The sequence below is a fragment of the Lonchura striata genome, chromosome 2, assembly GCF_050655825.1.
Source record: "Lonchura striata isolate lonStrDom1 chromosome 2, ASM5065582v1, whole genome shotgun sequence".
Lineage (NCBI taxonomy): Eukaryota > Metazoa > Chordata > Aves > Passeriformes > Estrildidae > Lonchura > Lonchura striata.
Window position 1 is genome coordinate 109916152 of NC_140704.1, and position 19223 is coordinate 109935374.

General features: G+C 36.5%; 1 protein-coding gene across 8 annotated transcripts in view; it reads left to right on the forward strand.

Annotated features, from left to right (window-relative positions):
* Positions 1 to 19223, forward strand: part of MIB1 (MIB E3 ubiquitin protein ligase 1) — a 68563-nt gene that overhangs the window by 1962 nt on the left and 47378 nt on the right. For all 8 annotated transcript variants that reach the window (XM_021551557.4, XM_021551558.4, XM_031504016.3 and 5 more), the window contains exons 2-6: positions 7381 to 7552; positions 9860 to 9989; positions 11741 to 11845; positions 18172 to 18238; positions 18896 to 19100. In XM_021551557.4, the coding sequence (XP_021407232.2) occupies positions 7381 to 7552; positions 9860 to 9989; positions 11741 to 11845; positions 18172 to 18238; positions 18896 to 19100 (679 nt within the window). The remainder of the gene's footprint in view (positions 1 to 7380; positions 7553 to 9859; positions 9990 to 11740; positions 11846 to 18171; positions 18239 to 18895; positions 19101 to 19223) is intronic.

Sequence of the window (19223 nt, forward strand, 5' to 3'; positions counted from 1 at the left end):
TCCTCCTGATTTTCATTTTTCTTTATACTTCTGTATTACAATTTTAACTTCTGTTTCAGATAAAACTCTGTATATTGTGTCACATGCATTGCTGTTGCCAGGCTTAGCAAAACGGTATTTGATCTCCTGTGGTTTCTGGCGAACATCATCCTCATCCTCATGGAACTGTTGTGTGGAAGTACCCAGGGTTGCTTTTGCTAGAGAGAGTTACTTTTGGGGTCTTTATTCCCTGGAGATAGGAAGGGTAGAAGTCCACAAAGTAGTTTTAACAAAAAGGCAAAATTAACTGAGTTAAGGTGCTGTCAGTTTGGACTGAAGTCCTCGGTTTATTGCTGATTCACTTTGTAGTCTTGTCTAAATCACTTCCCTTCTTTGCCTTTTGGTAATGATTTGGTTTTTCTCCATGGTGGTGACTGTCTGTTGTTTAGAGTAAGTGGCTCTGACTTTGGATAATGCTTTGATACTTCTCTAGGGACATTAATATGAGCGGGATTAGGTGACAGAAATTTCTTGTGGTAGTATTAATGATGATGTTGAACAAGGAAATGTTACAAAGCATGGGGTGGCTTTTTGTTTGATGATACTTAGTGGAGTGTGTATCATGGCTCTTAGAATTTAAAATGAAAAAAAATTCTCTGGTTCATGAATTTACAGTCACAATGTGAGTTTATAGGGAAAATAAATATAAAAGTCAAATAATAAAAATAATAATTAGTTCTTGCTGTGAGTTCTTTCTATTATGTATTCATAACTAGTCTTGATTGTAAGTTCTTAGAAGTGGTGCTTGCAGCCAGAGTTGCTGCTTTAAGTTTGAAGCCTGTGTAGCCAGGAACAGTAGTGGTGCATCAGGAACTTAGAGTGTTACAAAAGTAATTATTGAAGGTCATTCTATTAAAAAAAATAAAAAGGCAAATTGAGTTTGATTAATGTATGTGCATATATATGTATATGCCAGAACTATGCTTCATATACTTAAACTGTTCTTATCTTTCAGGGGTTGTAGGCTATTACCAGCATTGTGACACTATGTTAGCATCTTAGAAAACTTTAATAGCCTTAGTGCTAAGATACTAGGTTGGTCTTCTTAAAATAAAAACTCATTTACATGAAGAATATGTATTGTAAACTCTTTGCTCTGGATGCAGTCATCTGGGTCATGAGGGACTTGAGATACAAAGTTCGGTGTTGTTTTGGTTATGTCTACCAGGTTTGTGTATTGGCTGCCCTTTGTTGTGGTCATATTTACATTGCCCCATATTGCTTTAAGTGACACAGAGCACTTGAGAGCGATCGGTAAACCAAGGATTTGAAAAGAACCAAAATTTCACATGGAAGTAAAATTTCAGGTAGGTCCTATGTATCTGGCTCCTCAATGGAGAAAGTGGTCAGATGTGATACATCAGTAGTGCAGTGTGGTTGTTCAATTACTTGCAGTTAAATCCTGTTTTTTCTGTGAAGTAGACTTTTGCCAGGATCTATGAGTCTTGAGTGTCACCTTTTTTTGGTAATGTTCTGAAAAAGGAAGAAGAGAAGTTTTCCGAGTTGCTGAAGAGAAGCATGAAAGTTATAAATCCAAGCTTTTTATTTAGAAAGGAAGGCAGCCTTTTACCTGTGCTAAAGGCCAGACAAGTAGCATGTTTGTAGAGAGCACATCTGGCTGTCTGGCTGTATTCACATAATAGCCATAAGCAATATGGAAACGTTTTCTGTTTATTCTCTTTCTATAGAGCAGAATTCATTTGTCATTAATTCCATTTTTTATACAGTGGGTTCAAAGTAACAATATTATTTCCTTGCTGAAAGAATTTACCAATTGTGTTTGAATAAGGGGAGGTGGCGGAGGGGCTGGAGTCAGGAAATGGAAATCTTGATACAGAATTGTCCCCCAGCTGGAGTGTGTATCAGTGTAGTGTGGAAAACATAATGTGCTGTATTCTGGTAATACTGAAAATCTGGGCGTTACCTGTGGTAGATGAGTGGCTTTCTGTATTGTCTTAATAGGTTTTTATACCTAAAAATGGGCATAATTGATAATGAAGTCAAACATGTTAAAAGCATTCTAAAAGACAGAACACCTATGATTTATCCTGTGTATTTGTTTATTTGTTCTTGCTTTTAGAACATCAAGTGTAATTTACAGCAAGTTATGTTAGACAAGATTTTTTTAGTGGCTACGTGTAAATACTTACAGGAGTCCTCACAAATTAAAAAAATGAATAGCTTCCTGAGTAGTGGTACTCGGGAGGCCTGTTTTTTAAAATAAACGTGTTCTTTGTTCTCCCTGCCCTTCCCCCATGACTCCTACACGATAATCCTCTCCCTTCCTGTATATCTTGTGATTCCCTTACCAGATAGGACACATGCTTTAGCAAGTCTGGCATTTTGTATCTAATAGTAATTGGTCAGCTGGCTACTTGCAGATGATGTATTTAGTAGATTAGTTATTTTTGTGGCAACACTCATTAGAGTTTTCATGCAGTTTTTCAGAATCTGATTATCTCTAAGAAGTTTTTGTTTTCAATTTACGTGAAGTCTGGCCCTAATGTAAAAATGGTCTTGGGGGGAAGAATAGGAAGAACAAAACATTATTACTGCTTTTTAAATTGGGGTGTATATAAATCAGTTTTTAAAGTTGTTTATGGTTTCCCTTACCTGATGGTAGTATTGTCATGGCATGAAGGGATTTTGGTTCATTATAGGTTTGTAGAGAGGAATGTCTCCATTAGAAACCAGATTTTGATTGTTCTGAGAAGTGAAATCATTACTGGTATCTTCTGTGCTTAACAGTGATTGAATGTGGGTACCCCTTGTACATCTGATTTTACTGTTAAAATCCTTTTATTGGACAGTTGTATATTGGCGTCTAATCAATCTGTAGTACAAAAAGCCTATTTGTAACAAATTCAAATAACAATTTGAGCAGCATCACTTTTATTTCTGTTCACAGCTGTAAGAGTGACATGTGTTTCAAAAACTTGTGAAGGGCTGTAAAATTGATGTATAAATGAGCGGTGACAGAGGAATAGCAAGGTAGGTGATCCAGGGAGGATTTGGGAAGAGATGAGAAAAGTGAAGATAACCATGGCATTAAGGTAGAAAGTGAATATGAAATTCAGATAGAAATTATAATAAAATAATAAAAGCATTAATGGCAAGTGGACATCAGGAGTATTGGATTTTATAGTGTACTAAAGGTGAAGAGACAAAGAAATAGCAGCTACTTAAAAGTAACTAGGCATGATGAAAGTATGCTTCTCATTACCTGGTTTGTTTTGGTTTTTAAAGTGTATATGATACAAAACTGGTTTCATTTTGAAATAGTCTGGTTCTAGGAAATGTTGAAGAATATTTAGAAGTTTAATTTTTTTCATTATCTCTGTTTAGAGAGCTAAAAGTGCTCTTCCGGTGCATAGCTGGTCAGCTATAGGCTGTTGTCTGAATTTTAAAGTTTTTATGGCACTTTAATTTATTCCAGTAGTTTAATGAATGCTTTCTTTCCTAATATAAACTTTGTAATGTTTGTGTTTCTCAAACTTTCTTAAACAGCCTTCTTTTGAAGAGGGGAAGAGTTTATGTGACAGATTTTGCTTCTGGGTCAGGATTTTAGTTTGGCTCCAGAACCTACACTTGATGCAGTCTCCTGGTTGTTCCTACATACTGTGCTTTGATTTACGTCATGACTGGTTTGGGAGTGCATAAATGCTTTGCTTTTTGGTAAAAGTAAATTGAAATACATGATCTCAATGCTGATGAGCCTTCAGTCCATTGGGGTAGAACCAAGCTAGTCTGAAGCTCTGGACATAATGTCTCCTTCCTTCCCTCTGAGTATCTTTAGTGCCACTGTCAGGTCCTTGGTGCTGAGTTTTGGTGTGTGGATGGTTTACCAGAGGATGGATACCTCAGTGTTGCAGGTTGTCTTTGTGCCACCCATGGAGTGCCACAGTGGAGCAGGGATCCTCACTGCAGCACATAGGGGAGCCCATGCTCAAAGAGTGTTTTCTTCAAGGAATAAAGCTTGTGGAGAGGACTCATGATGGGCAGGGGAAAAGTGTGAGGAGCTGTTACGGATTTGATCCTGTGTTCCCCATCTGCACCAAAAGGGTTGTCAAGCACTGGAACAGGCTGCCCATAGGAGTGGTTGAATAATCGTCCCTGAAAGTATTTAGAAGTTGTGTAGGCATGGTGCTTAGGGACATGTTTTAGTGGTGATCTTGGTGATATTAAGTTAATGGCTGGACTTGATGGTCCTCAGGGCCTTTTCCAACCAAAAGATTATGTAATTTTAATCTACCCTGGGAAGAAGCAAGGAGATAGAGGTGTTTGGAATGAAGGAATGCAGTTGTCTCTGTGAAGACGGTGAAGTGTAGGGAGAAGATGTTTTAGTTTCTGTTTTCCTTACCATCCTCTTTGTTTTTTTAATTAGCTATAAGTTTTCCCCAAGTCAAATCTCTTTTGCCTGTGATGGTGATTGGTAAATAATTTCACTTTTAGCATGACCTAAGATGTTTCATTTTGTTTTCACTCTTTGTCCTGTTAAGGAGGGAAGAATGAGAAACTGGTTGGGTGGACACCTAACATCCAGGCAAGGTCAACCTACTACCCTTCTGTACCTATAATATCTAGTTGAACTTAAATTCTTTCAATCTTCTCTAACATATATTATTGATCTAAATAATTTTGCTTGTGTTATGACCATGAATAAGAGTTTAGTGTCCCATTATGTGATCAGTAGTAGCACCTTGTTTTAGCCTTTTTTTTTTTTTTTTTGGCAGATGAAATTCAAGGTCTCTTTATCCACTGTCACCAGAAGCATACAAAATGCTTCTTCCTTCACATCTCTGGTGCAGTGGTTAGACATTCTGTAACAGGATTACTTGCCTGCTCCTGCCCTGCAGTTCTTTGTTTCTCATGGCAGTAGTGTTGTGCAGCACCTCAAAGAATGGGATTGGGAAACCACTTCAGCTGAATATTTTTCCTCCTGGCTGTTTTCCAGCCTGGTATGTTTCTTGATGCAGTTTGCATCCCAGCTCTGCAAAAATCTTTTGCTTGCCTAATGAAAAGAATGGAGCAGCATGGTCAGGTGAGGCATGCACTGAAGTGGGTGTTGCTGCTGGAATGTTGTGTTGGGGAATGGATGAAGAAAGGCCATATCTATCAGGATGGTGTTTAGGGAACTGTGAGATACAGAAAACGTCACTTTAGATCAGACACTTCAAGTACAGACGTGCACTGTTCTCTTTTTAAGTCCCAGACACTGTGGTCAGTAAAATGACTTGAGTCAAATATCTTTGTACAATTTTTTTCTTGATCTTTCCTAAAGAAATTTTGCTGAGTTTTGCATAGCTGCTTTTGCCTCGTTGTCAAGAAGTGTTTAGTTTTTAAGTTTACAATGAGATGACCTATTCTGTATCACATGATTCCTGATTATACCTCTCTTTTGCCGTTTTTTCTGCTGTTTGGTCAAGTGGAAAAATCCTACAGCACCCAATTCCTTTGTCCCTTCACATCCAGAATAAATGTATTTCTTGGTTAAATGCCATCCCAAAAGTTCGGCAGGCATTAAAAAATAAAATCAAATTATGTGTAACTTCTGTTTCTATGTGAAATACTGATTTAGCAATCAAATAAAACCAAAACAAATAGTACTTCTCAACCCTAAGCACCATAACTAGTTAGACTTTTTAAACAAGGTGACAAAAGCACTAACAAGGTATCTCTGTGCTTTCAATGCATCCACTCCTGAAGAATGGCTTTGAAAACCTAAGGATAGTAAAATGCCTCAATACCGTCCCTAGAGCAAGAGGGATTGGTCATACTGAGATTCAAGTGAAGGGCTGCAAATGTGTTGTTGCAAAGACTCTTGAGGGCATCTGGTACAGGAAGAGGATGAGGGATCTGGTGGTGCTTATTCTGGAGAAGAGAAGGCTTGGGGAGATCTTAGGAGTGTATATAAATACCTGATGAATGCTGTAAAGAGGATGGAGCCAGGCTCTTTTCAGTGGTGTCAGGTGACAGGGCAAGAGAGAATGGGCATAAATTGAAATACAGGAATTTCCACTGAAACTAGAGAAACATTTTTTTTCTAGGGATGGTTGTATATGCTGTGTTGTGGAGTCTGTTCTTATTGGTAATCAAAACCTTGATTGGAAATGGTCCTGGGCAGCCAGCTCTAGTTTACTTTGCTTTGAGCAGTGGTTGTTGGAAAAGACAATTTTCAGACATTACTTCCAACATCAGCTGTTACGTATTTCTGTGAAATGATCAAAAAAGAAGGCATTTCCTTCAGTTTTGCCTTTCCAACTGTTGATTTTTCTTTGCTACAGATGGTTCAGCTGTTGGATGTAAGTGACTAATAGTTTCATAGTGAATTTGGCAGTCATCTCTGAAAGCATCCCTGCTGGAAGGGGCAAAATCCATTCTTTTTCCTCAAGTTCAAATTGATCTGTGATTTTTTTAAGGGGAAGTGACTGGGAAAATTCTGTGTTACTCTAGCTTCTTAGTGCTTATTTCTGTCTAGTGCTACAGACTGAATGCTAGTGCTTCTCTCTTCTATTGCTCATTTTTTTCCAAAGAGCAGAATTGATTTTTTTTTTTAATAAACTTGTGGCTGTTCACTGTATTTAGAATGGGTGGATGGAAACTCTGTGACTGATCATTTTCACTCTGCTGTAGCTTGGCAGAGTTGTAAGCCTAAAGCCTTGGGATCAGTTTTTGTGGAAGGCTTGGCAGAGCTCATGCTGGTGGGTTACATCTGGTCTGTCTCTGGCACAGTCTTTTTAGAAGCAAAACCAAAATAACAGTAAAATGCTTCAAAAACGTTAACAGATTTTCATGAAGCAAATGGCATCTATCCAAGAGAGCTTAATTATTTTCCTATATAAAAAAGAATACAGACAAGCACTTAAACTTTCCAGTGTGCAAAATGTGCAAGTCAAACCAGTAATTTTTAGGCTGCCACATACAGTTGAGCACAGTAGCCTTTGTGATACAATGTGTGTTAATATCTGTACACCAGAGATAAAATTCTAGATTGCCCTTTGTATTTTGATAAACTCACTTCTGATCCTTTATCTTGTAGTTAAAAGATATTTCATTTTCTTTCTCTTCTTTGTATAGATGGAAGGAAGCAGACATAGACTTCTGAGCTTTTTAAGCTGAGAGAAAATAGAATAATTCAGGAACAGACTGCCAACCAGGATATGGGGCAAAGTCCCCTATCTTTTCCCCTCAGTGATACAGGCTGATAGGGTATAAGCAGCAGCCTTTCTTTATTGTTACCTTTCTAGTATATGGTTTCAAATTATAATGGTGTGCAACAGAAGTCTGTGTAGTGATGCAGCAAAGATTTTACGGTTTTTTGGGTTTTTTTTCCTTCCACAGGTATCAAACATGATGGGACTATGTGTGATACTTGTCGACAGCAGCCTATCATTGGCATCCGATGGAAATGTGCTGAATGCACCAATTATGACTTGTGCACAGTTTGCTATCATGGGGACAAGCATCACTTAAGGCATCGTTTTTACAGAATTACCACACCGGGAAGTGAAAGGTAAAACCTAACTTTTTCCTTGTGATATCAAGTAGAAACAGGTATTTGTAGTTAACTTTGAAACTGGACATTTAGTTACTGAAATTTGGATTATGTAAGAGAAGTGCCTTGAGGTTAGATTGTGTTTCTGGGAGACGGCTAGCTAGGAGAAGTCTTGGAAAACATGGAAGTTTTAGGAAGAACGAACAGAGTACAGAAAAAGGTTAGGATATGATTATTCAGTTTTGCTTAATCTCCTTGAGGCTTTCCTAGGTTTTGTGTTCTCATATTTAAAACATAGGCAATTACCTTTATACTATGTGTAATCACAGAAAGATTTATCGATGAATTCTGAATTTGAAGGTTGAATTAGGTTCAGTAATGGTGTGGACAGACTGAGGAAATATACCTACCCTCCTTGAAGGTTATGGAAAACAGAATGATCGGGGAATAAAACCTTGGACTTGGACTGCTTAAACTGCTTACTACAGGAAACAGAGAAAAAATGCTATGAAGAGTTGTTCTACTCTTGCCTTAGTTTTCATATTCTTAAGCATCTATTTTTTTCTCTCAGTGGAGAACTCTGAACAAAATTGCATTTAGTGTGTTCTTTTATAGGTGTTCTTGACTTTAAATAACTTGTCTCAGTCCAAAGCCCCTCTGTGTCATGATTTATCTACCAGTTAAGTGAGAACAGTGATACTTGCCTGCTGCTAAATACTTGGAAAGCTATGGAAAAACACTGTGTAAAGGCTATACACTGTGGTGTCACCTCTGTGATGTTTCCTGAATGATCTTTCATTAAATCATCAAAGTATTTTTTTTCTTCATATGGTGCTCATTTGAATGTAATGCATAAGACAACATTTATATCTTCTTGGAGAAGTTAGGTTTAGTTAAAGAATGCTTTCTATTTATTTGTTTTTTGAAGTCGTGTTGCTTTTGAGAATGCTTGCCAGAATTTTTTTTCTTTCTTAGGCTGACATTTCCTTTGCAGTTTTAAGAGGTTGGTTATGGTAAATACAGCAGAAGTTTTAGTTTTGAAGATAGATTGTACACCGTGTAAAATATTGCTGGAATTTTTTTGCATCTTTTCACTTTCTTCCTTTCTTTGTTTACTCTCACTGAGCTCTTATCTAGAAGGCAGCTTCTTCTGCCAAGGAGCTGTTTCTATTGGATCAAGCTTAGCTGAGAAAAAATTATGGAAGTTAACTGTTTTAGGGAGGAGAAAAGGGCAAAACAGCGCTGTTGAATGTGAAGAATGTCTCACAGGAAAAATAGCAAGAGACATGTAAGAATGTTTTGGTGAAGGGAAGCATAAGCTCATATATTTTATTTTTGGGTCTGGGATATTGTATGGGTGGCATAATGAAGTAATGTACATAGGTTTTTGTCTCAGTTTTTTAGGTATTGAGTACTTCTTAAGAAGCTTCTCTAAACAAGATTACTATGTGTTTTTGATAACTTTTATTTTTCTTAGGGGAAAAAAAAAATGCCAGTGTTTCCATGTGCTCTTTGCATTGATTGTAACAGTTGAACTTTTTCCTTGTGTGCCATCTGCTGGATGTTAAAAGTTAGCAGGATGCTGAGAAATTTCCTGAAGTGGTCAGGAAACATTCCAAATGTCAGCTGAAAAATTCTTTTGTATGGCAACATGTTCCTGGTATGAAGTAAAAAGCCTTGTTGTGTGAAAATTGGTGGCTTTTGAGATGATTATTTCTATTTCTAGTTAAATAATCATGTACTGTTCTGTTTAGGCTTATCTACTTCAGTCTCCCATTGAAGTCAGAAGGAAAAGGTTTGCTTTAAAAAAAAGCATATAATATGACTGAAAAATGGATGCTACTATATTGACTTAAATTTGCTAAGGCATGCGATAAAAATGTGTAGAAAAACTGAGGGAGGAGGGAAAAGAGTTGCTCTTAATATTGTAATTCTGAATAAAAGTGACAAGGCAGTTGTGGGACAGAAGTATTGCCTTAGAGTGCATCAAAGAGAAGCAGAAATGTGTTTGTATAGCTCTGCTTGTCCTTTAATGATTTTAATAATATAAGTACAGATCCATATGCAGGTGTTTATAAGATGAATGCTGGTAGTAGGAAGTCTTGAGAAAAATTGTTAGAATTTAAAAAACTAATTACCAACATTCATTAAATCAGATTTTGGAAGCTTGTGCGCTCTTCTGTACTGCTTGTGTGATTCATGCATTGAAATCTGCAGTTGTCTGTTATTTTTGTTTTAAGATGCTCTCCTTCCCATCCCCAAATAGTTGTTTTGGACTTCCTTTATTATGTTGACATTTGTGGGTTCTTCTTTTAATAACTTCAGGGTATTGTTGGAGTCTCGACGTAAATCAAAGAAAATTACAGCAAGAGGAATCTTTGCAGGTGCCAGGGTGGTGCGAGGAGTTGACTGGCAATGGGAAGATCAAGATGGTGGCAATGGGCGTAGAGGAAAGGTAAAAATAAAACTGGTTTAAATAAGAAGCTCTTTTTGCTCATGTAATGGCTTCAGTGGCCTTTTTAATTTTAGAGCAAGAGTACAATCATGAAAGCTCCCGTTTTAATTGTCTGGGCACTTTTAAATCTTATTTTGTAATACTTAAGCATTTAGAAAGAGGAGGGGGGTGTACACTATAGCCAATTCTTTTACATTTTAATTGGCCTTTTTTACAATATCAGCACAGAATTTTTTTAATTATTAATTTTTTGTCATGGCTGTCTAAGATTGCTGTGTAGCAACATCAAGATCTCGAGCATATTTCAGTGTTACTAGAGAGCTGGTATAAAATCAGAGCTGTCAAGAGTACCCCTTTCTAGTCATCACTGTATTCTGTAATCTTGCTGCTTGTTGGCCAGTACATTTGTGTATCTCTTGCTCTTGGTTTTCAGTGCTGGCACCCTAGGGTTTTGTTTCTCACATAATGATTACAGGGAGTTTCCAGTTAAAAATTAAAAAGCTGTGCAAGTTTTGGGTGTGGCTATTATGTTACTGGCTTAGGACAGTCTAGGAGTGCTTGTGATGCAGTGCTATGGTAAAAATACTTGTATGGCATGATAAGTTAGTAATTGTAACATCTGTTTATTTTACTTTTGCAACTTCCATTTACCTTGCGAACTAATGAAGATATGTTCTAAGTATGAATATACAACAGGCAGTGTAAAATACACTATGACTTGCCCTTATATCTTGGTGACCTGGTGTTTTTTGTTGAATTTATTTTTAATACACTTAAACAGCATTTAAAGGAGAGTGAAAAATTCCTGACCATGATATTTAGCCTATTTTATATTTTTGTTTAGCTTCTTTTATATCCTAGCCATTTATGGAAGCCTTAGGACTTCTGGGGATTTCATGTTGAATTTTACTGAAAGGAAATAGTAAGTTTAAATCTCTTAAAGCAAGGGATATTTAAATACAGCTTTTCTCATCTTGATTATTTACCGCTTCCCATGTCAAGATATACTGAAATCTCTGAAACTTTGCAAAGTAAGAGTCCTGTCCTGCACAGTCTGCTTTGTGTACTAAATTTGTATTAGAGAGATTTTTACCTGTACATCTGAAAATACATATAAATGCATATAAATGTTTTTAAATGTGGAAAGGTAGGTCCCAGATAGCAGAAACATTATTTAAATAAATATAAATAAGAATGAAAGCAAATTCTGAAAACTTTTTTTTTCTTTTTTTTTTTTTTTAAATAATGAAAGTGTTTTCAGAATTCGGTGCATGGCCTCCTCATTTCAGAAATGTCAGGGAAAGACATTTTCACTCTACTTTTGTACTATTGTTAAACATATTTGCTCTGGAAATAAAACTGTCTCTTAACATAGTGCACAGCCACCAGGCTAATGCAAGTTAAACCAGACATATTGAAGCTATTAGAATAGTCTTCATCCTGTTTCTCTTAGTTAAATGCTATTTCTGGTAAGAATATAGTTCAGATTTTGTTCTCTGCATCTGTAGTTAGATAACCTCCAAATAGATAAAAGAAAAATAGGCCTACAAAGTATATATTCAGACTGCTGTCTTAACACACCCAGGGAACACTTGCCTCAAGCAGAAAACAGCTTCAGATGAAATTTTATCAAGTTTAGTAAAACTACAATATCATTAATTATTTTGAAGAGACGAGTAAATTTTTTAGTTCAATTTGTGCTTCTGAATCTTTGCTCGAGAAACCATTTTCTTATTCTCACAACTGAATAGGTAACTGAAATCCAAGATTGGAGTGCGTCGAGTCCACATAGCGCAGCATATGTTCTTTGGGACAATGGTGCTAAAAATCTTTACAGAGTTGGATTTGAGGGCATGGTAAGTATAAAAGAATACAAAGGGTAAAATGCATGATGGGGGAAGGGCAGTAAGAATAACTTGTGCTTTATGGTCCTGCTTTTGTGATATGCTTTGTCAGTTAGCATGCTGGTAGCCAGGTCATTGTGAATCCAGCTGTAAGGGTCATGCATATGTATTAGTAAGAAAGTCTGATCTGGGAATTTATTAAATGTGGATAACTACAAGTTAAGAGCTGCTTTCTGCCACAGTAAATATTTGCATCACACACATTTATGTTTCTGTGCTACTTTGGTGTTTAGACTAAAATTCAGAAAAGAACAGCAAGTGTAGTTATAAACTTTTTTAAAAAAACTCTGTTCTTCAACTCCTGAATTCTTCAGTTGACTTCAAATTTTGGTGTGATTTTACTGCAAGATCTGCAGTTTTTAAATTACTGTCAGTGCTTGGAATGCTATTGAGAGCAATTTTATTTTTGCAAATGGAAAGGTGTTGAATTAAACTACGACCTTAATTTGCTTTAGTGCTAAATTTTTCTGTTTCCTTTTGAAGTTTCTCCAGCAACTTTACTTCAGCTTTAGAGAGAAAATGGGTCAGACTCTAGCCTAAGTGCCTTCTGTTGCTGGGTTTTCTTATCCTAATGTGGGTCAAGGAAAGGTTACTTTGATTATCAGCTGCTTAAAACATCTTAATTAGCATTTTCTCTGCATGATTTTTGTTTGATTCTGCAGGGGAAAACCATGTTAATTTAACATTGAAGTGTCATCTTGTCAGATGTGTAACAGTAATAAAATGTTAAACAATGACCAGTTACTTTCTTGAATGTAAACTATTTGACCTTACAGCCTTGCTTACTTACAGTTTATTTTCATACTTAAAATGAAAGTAAATATCACTTTTGTGGGAAATACATATTTTAGTGTTACATTTAAAAAGAGTAAAATAATTTAGTTCAGGTCAGCTTTTCTGATGCATTAAGATCCTAGAGGTAAAACATGAGTCAGTATTAAATTATGTGCTTCATGGTGTCCCCCAGTTCTAAAGAAAAACCTTTATATGCTGGCAAAAATGAATGTATATGGTATTTTGTAGTATAACATTGATTTAATGTTTGGAGTCTTCTCTCTTGTGATACATGGAAAAGTAATGGTCACAAAATCTAGATAGAATGAGATACAGATCAACTTATTTTTTTGTTTTTCTGGTTGTTTTGATTTCAGTTGCTATGTTAAAATTTTTTAACTGCATAGTAAAAGTGCTGTGGAATCATTGAAGATTCCTTCTGGTCTCATGAAAAAAGTACATTTGGGATAAGTTATATTATGCTTTGAAATAGTTATTCCCTTAATAAAAATTATTATTTTTAAATCAACTACATTGTGTTTCCAAAGTTAAGTCACCTTTCAAAGTGTTAAATATTTCTAGTAAACTCCATTAAGTACTTCAACTGTAAAATTGAAGGGGTGATGGTGACCCTTCTCATAAGTTCTGTAGAAATAAAAATATTTGGTCAATTAAAAAAAGCCTGTTTAACTGTGTGTGAGACTACGTATATAGATGTTTTTAGGATAATAGAGAAAAAATATGTACATGTGGATGTTCAGAAAGGATAATTGGAGGTTGTGTAAGTAGTGCTTACCTGATTGTAATCCATTCCTACATGAATTTTATCTTCAGTGTTTTCAAAAAATGCAATTTTCACTTCAGACAGAATGGATTATTGGATATCTATGAGTCATTTGAATGTAATACTTAATTTTATAACTGATTAGTAATTTAAGTGAACAATTCATTATTATTGTTTACTACTATTTATGTGTTATGTAAAGCTGAGACTGTCAGAAAGATCACGTAAATTTGGGGTAAACTTGTTTTAGTACTTGGGAATTGGTTTGAAAGGTCTAGAGAATGTGGAATCAACAATACTCAAGAGTGTGTAGCCATGTAAATACAGCTGGGAAGAGACCCTGACTTGCAAATGGGTAACACTTGACTCATGCTAATGGAGCTGATTAAAGCTCATTATTGTAAGTCAGTGTTCGTGTTTGATAGCTGATAGACTGCATCTGGTCCTCAAAATTAATCTATCTGGCCTGCCAGCTTTGGAGAGATGAGGTTTGGCTGGTGGGGCAGCAGGTGCTGACTGAAAACATGCATTTATTTCTGGCCAGATACTTGGAAGTTTTATTTGTGTTTGCTGTGTTTACATATGAAGTGGCTGAGAAGTGCATCTCTCCTCTTGTGGTGTTTTTGTTGTTTTTTTTTTGTTTTGTTTTTGTTTTTGTTTTTTTTTTTTTTTATGAAGTCTGGGAGTTTCTGTTGCCACAGGCCACAAATTCCTGAATTGAAATACGTGTTTGTAATGTTGTTAGGTCAGATAAAATGTTTGCTACATTCTTAGTAAGAATGACCTACTGTTGGCTTATATGGTTCATTATGCTACTCACATTTCTTACTTATATGTATTCAGAGTCCTGAGCTGTTAACCAAATAAACCCCTTAGGGCATTTTTTAATTTCTCAAAATGTGTGAACATATCCTTTTGTAACAAAGAGAGGTCATATGGAATTAAAAAGTTAATGGGAAGATTGTGATTTTGCTTTTGGGACTTGTGTCTGGATTTTATTTCTTCATACCACGTGAGCTGAGGATGTAAAGCTGGTGACTTGCCTTGGTTTTCAGTGGAAAGTATTTCCATCTACAGGAGTGTCCTAAATCAATTTCATCATTTAGGAATCTGTTTCTTTCAGAATTCCATTTCTCTGTACCACTTGCCTTTTTTGCTGCAATTAGCCTCTCCTAGTTTCCTGTTTTGGATGATTGTACTTTCATCTGTGTAGCCTCTGAAAGAAGTATCTGTAGTTATCATTGTCACAGTGATATGTAAGCTGTCTGTGTTGGTATACTTTTTTCCACAAATTCCAAATAGTGAGTGCATAAGGGAAGTTGAGATTGCTTGCCTCTAGGTGATTGATAATTAATGTCTATTCATCAACTTTTATTTGGATTACCCATGAAGTTGTTATTTGAAATTGTTCTAGAAAATTTTAAGAATTTCTTGTTACCACTTTTTTTTTTAATAAAAGCAAGGTAAATATTTTTGTATACTAGGCATTGTGAGTGTTAAAAAATATTCACCTTACACTGTAGTTAAAACTGGCAGCTCTGTAATGTCAGTCAAATCTTCAGTTCTCTGGTAATTTATCTTGTGCATTTATATGCATTTGTCAGCAGACTTCATTTTGCTTCTTTTTCATGTAGCCACGTTTCTCCTGTAGTCTCAACCAAGTCAAGTTTTTAATCTTTGTGTTGCGAAGAAAAATATTTCCATTAAGCAGAAATGTATTTCCTGATCATTTTCCAATTTTATTTATACTATTAACTGACAAGGAAAACTATCTTCCTTTAAAAAAAAAGTTACAAATGCAAAGCTTTGATAAGTGCCTATAATAAATAGTATGGTTGCAAACCATTTACTCAGGATTTGCCTGAGGTCTGGTTTCCTCTGTAAGAAACTGTTGTTATTGTTTCTGTGCCTCACACCTCTTTGTCATTTCAGTCACTTTCTCAACCATCATCTACCTTCTCTATTGCTTCACTTTTCCCAGCTTCTTGAAACTGAGAAGGATTTGATTTCATGAAATTTGAAACACGGCATTTCTTACAAACCTTTAGTTAAAATGTACGGATTTATCCAGTCTCTTGTTGCCTTAATCTGGTGACGAAGCAGCATGCGCTGAACTTTTTCCATTTGCCTCCAAAGGGCTGGTTTCCTCCCAAAAGCTGTTGTGAGTTTAAAGACTTAAAGTGACCTTTACTATTGTGTATTCAGTGCTACCTTGAGCAACTGCAGCTATGGCACTATTTCTACTGGTGTTTCTGTAAGATCAGTACTAATTTCTCCCCTGATATTTGCTGCGGATGTTAGATGCTGCATCAGTGCATCTGGATCAAACATGCCTCTTTTTCTCAGCAGCAGAGCTAGTTTTCTTACCAAATCTGTAGAGCTTCCCTCCCTGGTATTGATGGATGGCATTTCATATTGAGTGTAATAACTTAATAGTTATTTCTGTAGTCAGCTGCTCGTTCAGCTTTGTTTTCCTCCTCAAGGTCAGGGATAATGGTACTTTTACACCATCTGGCAGCACTGCTGACTTTGCTCTACATTTTCTCTCATTCCCTGAAGTTTTATGAAGATGAAAATGATGCTGTTGGATAGTATGTCAAAGTACATATACTATATTTCCTATTTGACTCGGCAAGTCATGATCTCTATGTAATACAATCACATATTGCTGGAATGCAGATTTTGAGGAAGTTAAAGGTATGGGTGTTAGAAGTTCAAAGTTCTCCATAGTAGGCAAAGACCATTTGCCATTATGTAAAGCCTATACAACAACCATTATTACCCATTGCTCATGTGCATCAGCTGTTACTACTGACCAGCAAGTTGTGCTGTGCAATGTCTGATTTGCATGCTTTTCCTTGAGTTCTCATTGATTGCCTGCTTACCTGGGCTTTCTATCTCTAGTGGTACATAAATTCTACAAGATTTAGTTAGATCAGACTCTCGTTTTATTCTTTAACAATACAACATTGACTACATCATGTAAGAGGAAAGAAGACAGTTGTGAAGCTGAGGTTGGACAACAATCTACCACTTAGTCTTTCAACCAAGTATATCATTATACTCCAGAAATAAACTGTGTGAAGGTCACAGTGCAGGCAGGGTAAAATACAAGTGCAGGTTTCTGAGTTTTGGGGTTTTTTCTATAAAATGTAGGCTACTGTAACAGGCTTTTTAGTAATGTCAGCTGCAAAATGGTAATTAGCCTTTTAATTAGCATTTTGTTTCTTCTGTTAGGTTTTAGCCATCAGTCTGCTCAGTGCATTGACACTTCTTGTAACACAATCAATCTTTCACCCTGATTTTGCCTTGCAGGGAGGAGAGCCTTTGGACTCTCCTAGGCTTTATTCTTAGTGTTCTGAAGAATGTGACAGCAGCTCTTGCATGTGCATCCCTCCTTGTCCCCTTCACAGACAGCTGGTTGTTGCCTGACACGAGGGCTTGTATTCAGTGGGTGAGACGCAGTGCTCCCGGGCACATTCCCTCTCCCTCGTTCCGGGGAATGAATGAGTTTGCCATCTGGGACGGTCGGCGCAGCCCCTTTGTCTGCGGCTAAACCCGGCACCTGCCCACCGGGTGGCAGCATCCTGTCGCAGGCCTGACACTGCTGTGCTGAACACGCTCTTTCTCTACTTTCTCAGGGCATTTGAAGAGAGGCTAAAATCTCATTGTTTTCCTCTGGCTGTCTTCATCATTTTTCCAAAGTGACAGTACATTCTTCATAGATCAGGACATACACTGAATTTTGTGTTTTTTCTGGTTGCCAGTTGTCAAGGTTGGTATTGTGCTCATTCAAGCCTTGATGATTCGGAAGAGTGCAGAGTTTTCATTTTAATCCTTCTGCAGGAGGACAGTTTGTCAGTAAATCTCGCGCAGGGTAAAAGAATTGTTCAAGTACTTACTTAGTTGTGGTTAATGATATCATTACCACCACCTGTCCCCTACTTCCTCCCCCATGCCATAGAATATTCTGACACATTTTGCAGTTTCTGATTTCCTTCCCAACTTATTTTGCACACAAAAATGTCCTTTGTTCAGTGAGAATTGTTTCATAAGGAACAGTGGCAGATGATAGCTATTTTGGAATTAAGCATTACACATAAAGGAAAGAAGAATTATAGAAAATCCTCTGGCTTTATGAATAGGAGTTGGTTACCACACTTAGTTTCTCATAATATGAAACACTTTTATGAAGGATGAGCTTTTAAGCTTTTCTCTTTAAAAAGAACATGTTTAGCTCAGTGTCATATTTTGTAGGGTTTTTTAAAGTAATACTCTTCTGCATATTCTTAATTGAAAAGTTTTCATTGCATAGAATCTGAGTGACATGTTTTATTCCAAGATAAACATGGATCTGTCCAAAAATGTTAGGAAGAGTAGACAGCAGTGGCAGGCACTAAGAGATGTTTCCTTACTTGTGTTCACAGAATTCTTTTTTAAAAGGAAAAATAACTTAATAGAACAAGGCAAAGGTGCTTTGTGTTAGTTCCTGTCTTTAAAATAAAAAATTCTCATCCTTTATAGCCTCTTAGATTTATAAACGTTATTGAGAATGTCAAGGCTGAATGATTGGAAAGTATTTGAGATTATGTGCATCATGTGACATGTTTTTTGTATGCATAATTTTTAGCCTTTCTTAATTAAATATTTCAGTTCTGGTTTCACTGACCTGGAGACTCAGTCACTGAGCACTAAAGTTTTCTCAAATCTCTTTCTGTAGTCTGACCTGAAATGTGTTCAAGATGCAAAAGGAGGCTCATTCTACAGAGACCATTGTCCTGTGTTAGGTAAGCTGAAGTAAATTCGTGTTGATTTGCATTTGGTTATCAGTGTGCCAAGGGGATGGCAAGGGAGCTTTTAAGTGTTCATTAAGTTATAAATTGTGTTGTGTGTCCTGTGCAGTGTATTTCTAAAAAGCCAAACATAGCTGTTCATTCTTAGAGAATTGGCTTAAATATTAAGAGATATAATAAATCTAACTCCTTGCACAAAAGCACTGTAGTTTGATTGACACCACAGCTTTTATGTGCCAGATATCTAACACCATATGATAGCTTTTAAGATCCCAATTAGAGCCCATAGTGGAACTTGTCACAATTATTTAGCATATGCCAGTGTCACTGCTATTTCCCTTGAAAACTCAACAAGAAGCACACAGTTCTGTTGCCAGAAGTTCCAAAGTTTCTTTACCTGTTAGCCCCTGTGGTTGCAGAGGCATTGGTGTGGTGTCACCATCCCTGGAAGTGTTGAAAACACGATGATAGCGTACTTGGAACAGAGTTCAATGTGAACATGGTGGTGGTGCTTAGTTGGTTATTGGATTTGAAAATCTCAAAGGTCTTTTCCAACCTTAACAATTCTATGATTCTTAACTTCAATTCTTTAAATTTCTTGGAAAATTAGTATGGTGATGTAAACTTTTTTTTTCCCTTACTCCCTTTCAGGTGAGCAAAATGGTAACAGAAACCCTGGTGGGCTACAAATAGGTGACCTTGTAAACATTGACCTCGACTTGGAAATTGTGCAATCTTTGCAGCATGGTCATGGAGGATGGACTGATGGCATGTTTGAAACTTTAACAACAACTGGAACAGTTTGTGGCATCGATGAGGACCATGACATTGTAGTACAATATCCAAGTGGCAACAGGTTTGTTCTATATCCTTTATCATTGCTTCTCACAAACTTCCCTTGCCTTCAGTGCTTGTGATTACTTGGTGCCAGAAGCTTTCTCTTCTCCTTTTGTGTCTGTTAAGATTTCCTTCTAGATGT